This window comes from Lampris incognitus, chromosome 4 (genome assembly GCF_029633865.1).
Source record: "Lampris incognitus isolate fLamInc1 chromosome 4, fLamInc1.hap2, whole genome shotgun sequence".
In the NCBI taxonomy this organism is placed as follows: domain Eukaryota; kingdom Metazoa; phylum Chordata; class Actinopteri; order Lampriformes; family Lampridae; genus Lampris; species Lampris incognitus.
The window spans coordinates 66,978,947-66,991,961 of record NC_079214.1 but is presented as its reverse complement, the minus strand read 5'-3'; the positions used below and the strand labels follow the sequence as shown (position 1 = coordinate 66,991,961).

Sequence of the window (13,015 nt, the reverse complement as noted above, 5' to 3'; positions counted from 1 at the left end):
GAAAGCCATGGAGAAGTGGAGGAGGTCCCACAGAACTATGTCCTGGTTGGTTGCACTGAGTGGCAACCCATTTAGACTGCCCAGAACCCATGTCCATGAAGCCAGTCAAGAGGGAGTCCTTCTTATGAAAGCCGTCGAACATCCTCTTCAAGGTCAGCAATCTTTCTATTTGCTTTCTTTAGTAGCACAAAGTTCTCACAGGGCAAAGTTGGCATAATTGTTTGGCTAGGTTAGCCACTGGCTAAAAACAAGCCACACACAGCCCCAGCGCCACAGAATCGGAGGCTTCAGTGCAATCAAGTCAGTGCAGGAGCCAATGATTGAATAAAATCCACCAAGGGGTTGTTAAATTATAAGTTATTAAAGTTAAAAGTTAAAGTGAAAGTTAAAAAGTTAAAAGCTAGCAGGGCAACAGACAAACCATCAGCTGGAAACTGACAAGGTGTAATGACATAGCTGTAGTAGTAGTAGTAGACCCTTGACCAATTCTAGTAGCCCTGAACGACCCCCTCTCCCAGAGTGTAGGGCAGAGAAATGCATTAGAAAGAAGGGCAGACAGCCAGAATCCCTCACACAGTGGACAGTAATCACATCCTGCTGTCTGCTATTAAGATCCTCCAAGTCATTAGGAGACAGGGAGAGAAAAATGATAAAGAGAAACAGAGGGGGTAATAAATAAGATTCATGGGAGTAAGACTGACAGAGACAATTAGAAGGAGAGATTTTGTGAAGGTGGTACAAAGCCAAATTTAAAGCTCTCTTTCCAGGCTGGAGCCAGACATAGAGCTCTTTACCAACTGGACATATTACCAACAGGTAATACTGACTTACATTCAGATAAAAATGTCTTTTTGAAATTTATTAACATGTTTGTTCAATAGGCCAGGATCCTTACAAAAAAAAATAAAATAAAGAATGGCAGTGTTCATCATTGCCTAACAGACAGAATTGTCAAGTCGTTACACTCCATTTCCATCTTTAGTCTGAGACTGCCTCCACTTTAACTAATTTCCATGGGGGAGGGGGATTCGATTTTCCCTAAACAATCACTACAGACCAACATATCTGCCTGAATCTAATGTCATTAAGTCGACACTGATGTGTAGCCATGGTTTTACCCGGGTTTTAAGAGTGGAGGGAAGTAAAAACAAACTATGGTGTCGGGCAATATTGAGAAGTCATGCCGTCTAATGTTTGACAACAGCTTAACAACGGCGTTAGTCCCACCAGTGGTGCTGATTGGCCAATTGATAGCCCCCTGCGACGCTCATTTTCAACTGAGAAACCACTGTTTTGTGCTACAATGTCAAGCCAAAAGAATCAAGCCAATTTGGTGTAGCGGACAGAATCGAAGGTCCGGACCCAGGCAATGGGTCCAGATCTTTGAATCAAACATCAATCATTTGGATCATTATTTATTTTTTGATCATGACTTTACATGACAGCCTGTACCACCACATCAGGATGCTGGCTGATATCAAATAAAACATTACTTCTGATCTCGCACTAGCATAAATGTTTCCAAATTGAGAGTAATTATCCATCATGATGGAGGATTTGCAAAGCTCAATCAGGAGGGGCTACAACCCCCTCTTATGGTAAAAGGTGGTAATACTACTTATCAAAAGTAGTAAAGGATGGTAACACCAGTGTAAAATTTAATATAAACAAGGAGAAACGCCACTCAACACATATCGACCTATTTACAACACAAGCAGGTATGTGTGAACATGTGTAACCCTTGCTCAACCCTGATTAGAGCAGACTGGAATGGGACAGAGATGACAGCTACCTCCTGTTTGGAAAGTGGTCTGAAGCGGGTTTGGTAACGGCTCAGCTCCACATTGAGACGATGGACAGTCATCTTCAGCGTGTCATTCTCATCAACCAGCTCCTGGGCCTGCTGTCTCAGAGTCTGCAGCTCCGTGAGGACACCTTCAGGATGCAGACACAAACTTCAGCTCTGAATTGGCTCTAAACTTATATTGACACCTGGTACTTCATACATTCTGTATCCAGATAGTATCTAGAAGTGATTAATCTACATTGCATTACAAACATTATGAGAAAGGAGCCTTCAACATAATATCACACATTTTCTTCCTGAGTTTAGGCTCTACTATTCATCCATGAGAGAGTACAGACATGATGTAAGTGGTTTTAAAAAAAAATCTTAGTGAACCTGCAGCCAGAACACAACTCAAATCTCCATCTGAGGTTTGTTTAAGTAATCTATGCTGATAAACTCCTTCAGACTGACATTATCACCCTCGGCACATTGGCTGATGAAAATGCCTGGTGTAAATGGTTTTATTTGCAGGGAGATGTTACCCAATAGGTCAGTTGTGGTTTATTTGCTTCATATCTAAACCAGGAGAAGGAACAAAGGAGCTCAGCTGTCCTGAACACTACTCCTCCACCAGCTGAGCAGCTTAAGACCTGGGCCCCTTCTCACTCCCCTCTCCTCCTGAATTCTCTTTCTCACAGAAGAAAAACACTCTGCATGCTCTATCTGTCCCTCCCTCCCTGCGCTTTCTCCACTCCACCTGTGGGGGCTCTCCCTGGTGAGCAATCACGCTCCAGGTGATGAAGTTTCTCTTGCAGGAGTCTGCGCTCATTTGCCAGACTTGTATTCTGCTCTGTCAGTGAGCGCACCATCTCCCTCTGCACCTCCAGCACCTCCCTGAAGGCCTCGCTGGCCTCTGCAGATGTGGTGGGCATGGCACGGGGAAGGGTTACAACCACACACACACAGAAAAACAAAACAAAACACAACACACACACAGACAAAAAAAATCATAAAATGATCAATAAGATAAATGAATGCTGTTCAAATGTCTGTATGTCAACTCTCTGTACCATGTGTGTGTCAATATATACTGTGGTACTATGTCTGTCTGTTGCTGTCGTCAGTGTACGATGTCTATCAGTAGGCGCTTTAGGATAAAACAGTTCCGGGGACTTTTTTGAGAGGAACTACCCACTGGGGAGGTTCTCCGAGAACTACGAACCTTCATGGGCTTTATTCTGTTTGCATTCGCACTGCAAGGAAAGCTGAAGCAACATAAGCCGGCGGTTAGTACACCAACGTCATTTCTGCATGGTTAGTATACCAACGTCATTTCTGCATGGTTGGTATACCAACATCATTTCTGCACGGTTAGTACACCAACGTAATTTCTGCAGGGTTAGTACACCAATGTCATTTCTGCACGGTTAGTACACCAACATAATTTCTGCTGGGTTACCACACCAATGTCATGTCTGCATGGTTAGTACACCAATGTTATTGCTGCATGGTTAGTGTACCAACATCATTTCTGCACGGTTAGTATACCAACATCATTTCTGCACCGTTAGTATACCAACGTCATTTCTGCTGGGTTAGAACACCAATGTCATTTCTGCACGGTTAGTACACCAACATCATTTCTGCTGGGTTAGTACACCAATGTCATTTCTGCATGGTTAGTGTACCAACGTCACTTCTGCATGGTTAGTATACCATCGCCATTTCTGCACGGTTAGTACACCAACGTCATTTCTGCAGGGTTAGTATACCAATGTCATTTCTGCAGGGTTAGTATACCAACGGCACTTCTGCATGACTGGTATACCAACATCATTTCTTCACGGTTAGCATACCAACATAATTTCTGCACGGTTAGTATACCAATGTCAAATGTGTATGAATACAAAAGTTTATCTGATTCTGCGTGTGATACAACAACAACAACTACAAGATGGAGGACGCCATGATCGGAGCTGTGTGTTTGTTGTGTGTCGTGGGTTTGATGTTAATAACGGAGTTGGAAAGGGGACGTGCGACTATGGTTGTATATAGACTCAATAAAGCCTGGACTTCACTGTCGGTCGATTTGTCTGTGTTTTGTTCAGTTTTTAAAGGTAACGTTAAGAGCTGTTGTGTACACGGCTAGCGTTTTACACGGGTTTTAAAAATGGTGGTTGCCGATGCTGTATTGGTTCATACGTTCGACCAACTACCATAAACTTGTCCCTCAAGGTTCCTCTTGTGCTGGGAGGGTACCTACCCTTAAGTAGGAGCTAAAAACGTCCCTCAAAATGGCATTCTAAGAACTACAATCGTTCCCATTTCCTGCAGTGTGGACACAATAAAGAGGGGGTAGTTCATGAAACAGTGCTTAGAACTATGAAAAAGTCCCTCTGGTCCGAAAGCGCCTAGTATGTACTGTGGTACCAAGTTAATCTGTTAGAGGTATTGTTGTCTCTATGCAATATGTGTCAGTCTGTACTGTGGCAGTGCTAGTTGTTGACATATCTTTGTACTAGGATGAATTCTGGTACATTTCATGAATTTGGTGATAATGCCTCTAAAGTCTGCTTTGATTTAATAAAAATTTGGAGACGTGTAACGTCTGCATGGACAGTGGAACAGTCTTCCATGAATTCCACTTCCACAACTCCGCATTTAACTTACTGACATCATGGTAAGGTCTTTCAGTGAAGCCTTTCGCTAGTTTGTGTACCAGAACTCCCTACAGAGTAAAGCCTACAAAACGTATCTGGAAGAGTTTCTGGCATGCAGAACTTTCAGTCCATCTTTTTCTTTTTTGGAATTTTCCCCCTTTTTCTCCCCAATTGTATCCAGCAGATTACCCTACTCTTCTGAGCCGTCCCGGTCGCTGCTCCACCCCCTCTGCCGATCCAGGGAGGGCTGCAGACTACCACATGCCTCCTCCGATGCATGTGGAGTCACCAGCTGCTTCTTTTCACCTGACCGTGAGTAGTTTCGCTAGGGGGACGTAGTGCATGGGAGGATCACGCTATTCCCCCCAGTTCCCCCTCCCCCCTGAACAGGCACCCTGATCGACCAGAGGAGGCGCTAGTGCCGCGACCAGGACACATACCCACATCCGGCTTCCCATCCGCAGACACGGCCAATTGTGTCTGTAGGGACGCCCGACTAAGCCGGAGGTAACAAGGGATTCGAATCAGCGAGCCCCGTGTTGGTAGGCAACAGAATAGACCGCTATGCTACCTGGACACCCATTTCAGTCCATCTTTGAAGAAAATGTAAAAGGATTTTATCTAATAAAGAAAGGAGATGCTAATCATTCTATCTTTTTAATTGATTGGTTCAATTAAATGTACCTTAAAGGGAAATTTCACCATTAATAATCTGCACATTCAGTAAGTGCTGGTGGTCTAACCACTTGGGTGCAATTCATTTTGACAGAGAAATTGACATTGTCTTGGTAAGAGAGCTGTTCTACTTTATCTACATGCAGTAGTATGCACTGCTCGAGGGTTTCATGCATGGAAGTAAGCCAGTTTGCTATAGCGGGCTACAGCCATTCTGACAACACTGGCTAATTTTGTGTATACTTTAGAGATTTCACCACTACTATTAAGAGGTGGAAAAAAAGTTGAAACTGGGTAAAATTTCCCTTTAATAAGTTGACAGAATGTATACATACAGACACACACATACATAATATATATGAGAAAATGAGAAGTGTAGACATGGACTGATAGCAGGTTGAATGAGGAGCTGTACTGACCAGACTCGGTTTCTTTCTTCTTCTTTGTCAAACTGCGGGAAGCTCTAGGAGACGGACTGTTAGTTGCCTTGGTAACATCTGACAGGGAAGAAATATCAAAGCATAATTTTACGGCAAAGGCAGACACCCCATCAACACATAGTCATGGTCAGCTATAATACTAAAGCCATGTCACAGTAAACACTGTTCTGTCAGGATGATCAGAATATGAGGTGTCTGATACTGCTGTCTGACACCACTCCTAAAATGCACGAAGCTGCTTCTACAAGGGGAAAGATGAGTGCAGTAAAGCATCCATCTGCATGCATTCCATCTTGTCTAGACATCTGAAATCACTGTAAAGGTAACTGGTTTGATGAATAGCAAAAGTAAAAGACAACTGGGGGTCATGTGGGTTGGAGCAGTGCATTTTTGCTGTCACAGACACACTAGGTTCAGTGAATCCAGCCAGTGTTAAAACATGTTTTTGTTGTTCGTCTGTCGCAGCGACGAGGACCATCTACTCATCCTGTAGGGGCCGAATTCTGTGGGTGCGAAGATGGCTGGTTAATCCAATCTGCGCCCTGAATGTTGTTTGGCAGTGTGGGCATAGGATAGTGGGAGTAGCTGGAGGGTTGCTGGCACGGTCTTTCCTGGCCTGCCTGCGGCTCTCTGCTGCAGCAATCCTGGAAGCCTCATATGTGTTTGCACCATTTCAGACAGCTGCACGCCACTCTCCTCTGTTCAAAGCTTTCTGTTCCCATGTATCGTAGTTGATGGTGAAGGCCTTTAACGAAGCCTTCAAGGTGTCTTTGAAACGCTTGTTTTCCATGGGAGCATTTGCCTTGCTTGAGTTCACCATATAACAGTTTCTTTGGGAGTCGGTGGTCTGCCATGTAAACTACGTGGCCCACCCAATGAAGCTGTGATTGCATGAGGATGGTGTGTATACTCAGCGGTCTTGAGTGAGTGAGGACCTCTGTGTCAGGGATCTTGTCATACCACTTTATGCAAAGAAGTTTTCTGAGGCATGTGGTATGAAAGTGGTTTAGTGTTTTTGCATGGCGTTTGTAAACTGTCCATGTTTCGCAGCCATAAAGCAGTGTGGTGAGAACTATGGCCCAATACACTTTCATTTCTGTCTCCTGGGTGATGCTTCTCCTGTTCCGCACATTCTTGTGGAGTCTGCCAAAAGCAGTACTTGCTTTAGCAAGTTGTGCGGTCATCTCTTCATCAGTGGTAACATATCTGGAGAGAGAGCTGCCCAGGTAAGTGGAATTTGTCAGCTGCATTTAATCGATGCCCATTTATGGTGATGTTGGGTACATTGTATGGCTTGCCAGGAGCTGGCTGATGAAGTACTTCAGTCTTTTTTATGTTGATGGTGACACCGAAGTTGTTGCAAGCCTCTGAGAACTTATTGATACTTTGTTGCATGTTGGCTTCGGATGTAGCATTGAGGGCGCAGTCATCGGCAAACATAAGATCGTTGATGGTTGCTGTTTTAACTAAGGTTTTTGCTTTAAGCCGCTGAGGGTTGAAGAGAGAGCCATCAAAACCATAATTGACAACAATGCCAGCGTCCCCCTCTCTAAAGGCATCTGACAGCATGGCTGAGAACATAAGGCTGGACAGGGTTGGGGCAAGGACACAGCCTTGCTTTACTCTGTTAGAGACAGGGAACGGCTCAGATGCAACTCCGTTGTCTTGGACTCTGGCTAGCATGCCATCGTGTAGTTGTCGTACGATGGTGATGATGCCATGATTCTCCAAAGCTGCTTTGGAGAATCATGGCAAAATACAGTTGAAAGCTGGCGATGTGAAGACCTACAGGACTGTCTCATTTTTCTTAAGACAGCTCACCTGGTCAAGCCGTTATGCCCAGATCAGACTACATGATATTTTCTGTCTTTCATGATGGCACCATGTCAGACTACTGCTACAAATGTGTGTCCTGTCTTGGCCACCAGACTGGCCACACTACAAGTACGATCCCAACCCATCATCGTATGTTGCCGTCATCACATCATCTGCTGTCATCACGACCGTACACGAGTTCATAGGTTGTCGGGGAGGCGGGTCAAGAAGTATCAATCATGGAAGAAGCACTATGTGTGATGCTAGCGGTCTCGTGCTCGGAAAAGAAAAAGAAAACAAAGAAAAGGGGTTTTGTCTCCACAGCTCAATGAACTTTTCATCAGTTTCGCTGTTCCATCTCTCGGATCTCACAGCCACAGCCTTTCTCTTCGCCATCTTGGTTCACCTATGCGTGCCAGAGAGCATTCTGTTATCCTATTGGTCAGCGTCAGGAACACGTCTTTGAGCGTTGGTCAAGGGTGTCAAACGAGACGGAAAATGCACAACAATTCTGACATGCTAGACTTGTCAAGTCGGGGGCCGTCAGACGCTGGTCTTGGATTATGCCACACTACAAGAGCATTTGTTGTTCTCGACATTCATATTCGGGCCCGACACTGAATGATGGTCAACAGCGATGCAATCGGGTCAAAATCGGTCTGAATTGGTGTCGTTTGAGCCAGGCATTATGGACATCTTGCTGTTTGAAGCTGTCTTGTCTAACAGTGACTTCAGACTTCCCCCCCCCCCCATACAGTACAATTGGAAGTAGAGGGGAGATGTGAGTTGACCAGTGAGAGAGAGTAGTACCTGGAGAAGCCATGCTTCCTCTACCAGATGACAACCTGCGCTTCTGAAGGGAAGGAGTTGGCTAGGAGAGAAAAAGAGAGACAGTCAGACTTACACACACAGCATCAGACACACAGACAGACAGAAAGACACAGACAGGCTGACCACAGTGGCACATGAAACAAAAGATATTAGTCTGGTGATGTCACTGTTCTGGACGTTCTTTCATTCGTTAATTTGTTCGTTTGGAAAGAAAGAAAGAAAAAGAACAGAAACAAAGACAGTAAGAATGGGGAAGGCAGGAAAGGAAAGATGGGGGGGGGGGGAAGAAAGAAAGAAAAAAGGAAGGGAGGGAGGAAAGGGGGAAAGGAAGGAAAGTAAAGAACGGGAAAAAAGGAAGGACAGAAGGGAGGTAGGTAACAAAAGAAAGAAAAAGAAAGAAAAGAAGGAGAGGAGGAAATAAAGAAAAGGAGGTGGAAAGGAAGGAACAGAGAAAGGGAAGAAAGGAGGGAAGGAAAGGGAGGAAAGTAAAGAGGGGAAAAAGAAAGGAAGGACAGAAGGGAGGTAGGAAGGAAAAAGAGAAAGAAAGAAAGAATGCAAGAAAAAGAAAGAGAAAAAAAAAAGAAAAGAAGGGAGGAAAGAAAGGAACAGAGAAAGGGAAGGAAGGAAGGAACAAAGGGAGGAAGGAAAGGAAAAAAGGAAGGGAGGGAGGAAAGAGACAAAGAAAGAAGCCCACACAATATGGAGGGCTAAGCAGGAGGCTGATGAAGGAGAGGAATTCTTTGAAACAGTGTCCTACCTTCTGAGGTGTCTGCACTCTCTCTTCACTCTCTGAAAGACACACCATTAAAACCAGTCATTACATCCTAGTAAAACCAGTCATCACACCCCATTAAGGCCAGTCATCGCACCCCATTAAAGCCAGTCATCACACACCATTAAAACCAGACACTACACCTCATTAAAACCAGCCATTAAGCCCAATTAAAACCAGTCATTAGAAGGACATGAGTGCAATGCAATGTAGGTTCACAGTGAGAGGTTTTGGTTATTTTTAGATTGCTAATGTTCCTTAAAGGAGAATGAGTTTGGCAGAAAGATAAAATCCAGGAGTTATCATGAGGAGTCACGGCTCCATCTGACGGGGACTCACTGGGGACTAAACACTGAGTTGTTGTCCATTATGTTAGACTTCAAATTGTTAGATGTTTTCAGTAATTTCTTTATTGTCATTTAAAAGCCTCTGCAGCCTCACTAAACAGCTCATAACGCTGCTATCAGTTTTTTGTTGCTTTGTCCCCCCACAGATGGACTACTCTAGCTAATCAATGAGCATGTGTTGAGTGGGGAGAATGACAGAGTGAGTTTTTTTTCCCCCAGATCAATGACTTGCTTTGCATCTAAAAGTTCAGAAAGTCCACATGGAATAATGAAAGCCACCGCTCTGTCCTGTGATGTGTTGTGTCCAGGAACATGTGGATGAAGAAGAATGTGTCTGGGATATTAACCTTGGGGTAGAGGGGGGCAAGGGAAGGCAGGGTCATCGGTCTCTTCTCCCTCAGATTCGATGGGTCTCTGGATAGCAGACAGACAGAGTTATATATTCAGCACACAGAAACTGAACTATTCTCTTCCCTCCAGATGAAAGTGCTGTCAACACAACCTATGCCACATATCAGTATAACAGACATAATTGCCAAGAGCATAAAATGACAAGTGCAGGTAGGGGGGCACAATGGTAGAAAATACTGTAACGACCATGGATGACTAGACTCGCTAGCCCTTGGCTAACGGATTGGACCCTTTAGTCAACTGGTTAACATAGTCGTCTGTGGTGTGGGAGACCTGGGTTCGCTCCCTGGCCCTGGCTGGCCCCTGAATTCGCTACATTGGTGTCAGAAGTGGGATGGTGAGACCGCGAGGCTATCGGGAATTGCGTGCACCCAGAGGTGTGAGGGAGCTGATATGCTGAAGCGCGGGGATGCACTTCCTGAAGGAGGGGGGTAGTGTAATGACCATGGATGACTACACTTGCTAGCCCTTGGCTAATGGGTCGGACCCTTTTGCTGACTGGTTAGTGCAGGCACCAATGGTGTGGGAGACCCAGGTTTGCTTCCCGGCTGCCCCCTGAATTCACTACAATATTGTTTCCTTACTTACTTAGACATCAGTAGCAATGGTGACTAAGTAAGGACACAGTAGTAATTAACTGAAATTAATAATAGTATTAAACTAGAGGCGTGCACTCAGTAGAGTGCAGATCTCTGCCAGGCGTACACATTTCCCCTTCTCCGGTGCTCAGACTTGGCGACAAACCACCCCGATTTTCACCTTCTGCGAGAAGGGAAATACATGCACACACAGAAAAAAACCCAGTGTTTTTCCTGCCATTATAAGACTTTGCATGGCACCCAAGTCAACTGCACAGGAAATGTGGAAAAAAAGTTGTTAATATGCAGCGCTCAAGCTAAAAAATCTACCCAATAAAAACATTTTTGCCTGTCAGTCTGTGGATGTGCAGCCTCCTAGGCAAAATCTCGCATGAAAATGACCAAGCCTGATATGAAACGACAGAGATCAGGCTATCATAATTTCACAGCCCTTATTAAAAGACTTTAAACTTGTTTAACCGTCAGGGTTTTCATGATATAAAATGAATGAGGGCAAACGGCTACTCTGCTGATTGACTTTCATTCATTCTAAAGCAATAAAGCAAAGGTAGGAAAAGACCTCAAATGTGTCTCGCCATCGCGGTTTTCCCGATATAAAATTAATTGCTGGGTTTCAGTCACATGACTTTTTGCCTGTGCTTAAAACACTTAGTGGTCCACAAACAAAATGGCCGCAGGCGATGCGGGATGCAATGCTGCCTTCTCTGACTGTTACAGGAGTTTGGAAGCCAGTGCTTGTCAAAGGCACCTTGATAAAATTAGAGTATGTAATGGAATAGTCCCCTACACATTGAAACCGAAAGATTTCTCATTTGAAGTGAAGGCTTATCCATCTGTTAAGTTTACAGATATTTCCAGCTACTTGTTTCTGCAAACATAATTCTACTCAGCAAAACAAACGAAAGCCCACAAGAGCATGGAAGACGTTAACAAGCTCAGTTAAGATGTACTTTTTTTAATCCCTGTGGGGAAATTCACCTTCTGCATTTCACCCATCCCAACAGATAATCAACTGCAGTGGGCAGCCATATAGCTAGGAGTAGCGGGCAGCCGCCATGCAATGCCTGGGGACCAACTCCAGCTCTTCTTGCCATGCCTCGGTCAGGGGCACTGAAAGGAGTATCAGCCCTAACATGCATGTTTTCTGATGGTGGGAGGAAACTGGAGCACCCAGAGGAAACCCATGCAGACACAGGGAGAACATGCAAACTTCCCACAGAAAGGACCCAGGATGGCCTGGGGTTTGAAACCAGGACGTTCTTGCTGGAAGGCAACAGTGCCAACCGCTGGGCCATTGTGTTGCCACCGTGAAGCATACAACTTCATCATTCTCTTCAAATAATTTATTCAGGCAGCCTAGGAACAGTAATCATTCCACACTCAACATGACAGTGAAATAGCACAGCCATGGTAATGATACATTTCACACTGAACTGCTGTCCAGCAAATTGTTTCTTCAAATTAGAGTTTAGAAATGAAATTACAAGACGGTTGTGAGACCAGCTATGTTATATGGTTTAGAGACAGTGGCGCTGATGAAAAGACAGGAGGTGGAGCTGGAGGTGGCAGAGTTGAAGATGCTAAGATTTTGATTGGGAGTGACAAAGAAGGACAGGATTAGGAATGAGTATATTAGAGGGACCGCTCAGGTTGGACGGTTTGGAGACAAAGCAAGAGAGACAAGATTGAGATGGTTTGGACATGTGTGGAGGAGAGATGCTGGGTATACTGGGAGAAGGATGCTGAATATGGAGCTGCCAGGGAAGAGGAGAAGAGGAAGGCCAAAGAGGAGGTTTATGGATGTGGTGAGGGAGGACATGCAGGTGGCTGGTGTGACAGAGGAAGATGCAGAGGACAGGAAGAGATGGAAACGGATGATCCGCTGTGGCGACCCCTAACGGGAGCAGCCGAAAGCAGTAGTAGTGTTTAGAAATGAAGGGATGGCTAAGACGTTTCTGTGCAAACTCTTGTAACATTTTCAGTAGTGTGATTTACTGCTTGGACAAAAATCGCGAGTGCAGACATCAACACAAACACTGACAATTTATGCAACATGGTGCAAACCGACCCGAAGCATGAATGAACACATGATCCTGTAAGCATAAACTCTGGAAAATATAATAACATCAACAATATCTGAGTAAAGGCTCCAAGCAGAGGTTAAGGGGGAATTATAAATGATTCTATATACATTTTACATACCTTTCACAAAGTGATCACTACTTACTCGAGCGGGGTTCTGACTTAGGTCCATTTGACTCCAAAGACAGGTTTCTAAGCCACTGACTACGGGGTCTTAAAGAAAAGTCCTTAACTCGTTGACCGTTATGAACTACCTTCAGTACTCTGAAAAGCCTTTTATCTCTCTCTCGATTCAAATGGTTTGAACACCCCAAAACACAGCACGCATACGGCCTTTTTCGTCTTCTTCTACCAGCGTTTCTATCGCCAGCTCTTACTGGTATCATAGGCGGTTGACCTCCAAGTGTTTTAATTTTTTTTAACTGAACATTATTAACATACTATCAGACATTTTCAGACATTCAGCTGGTAAGTGAAATATACATTCTTATATAATTTACATGTCTATGAGTGAAAAGCGAAAAAGGCAGATAATCAAATGAAATATGCAAAGTAAACAAATTAATTAAATATAAAGTAGCTAAACATAATAAA

General features: G+C 44.3%; 1 protein-coding gene across 1 annotated transcript in view; it reads right to left on the bottom strand.

The window, feature by feature from the left end:
- cep89 (centrosomal protein 89) overlaps positions 1-13,015 on the bottom strand; it is a 103,212-nt gene that overhangs the window by 74,778 nt on the left and 15,419 nt on the right. Inside the window, exons 5-10 of the mRNA XM_056278765.1 lie at positions 9,677-9,743; positions 8,968-8,999; positions 8,190-8,250; positions 5,544-5,621; positions 2,547-2,702; positions 1,793-1,935 (exon numbers count right to left, since the gene is read on the bottom strand). Coding sequence (XP_056134740.1) covers positions 1,793-1,935; positions 2,547-2,702; positions 5,544-5,621; positions 8,190-8,250; positions 8,968-8,999; positions 9,677-9,743 — 537 coding nt within the window. The remainder of the gene's footprint in view (positions 1-1,792; positions 1,936-2,546; positions 2,703-5,543; positions 5,622-8,189; positions 8,251-8,967; positions 9,000-9,676; positions 9,744-13,015) is intronic.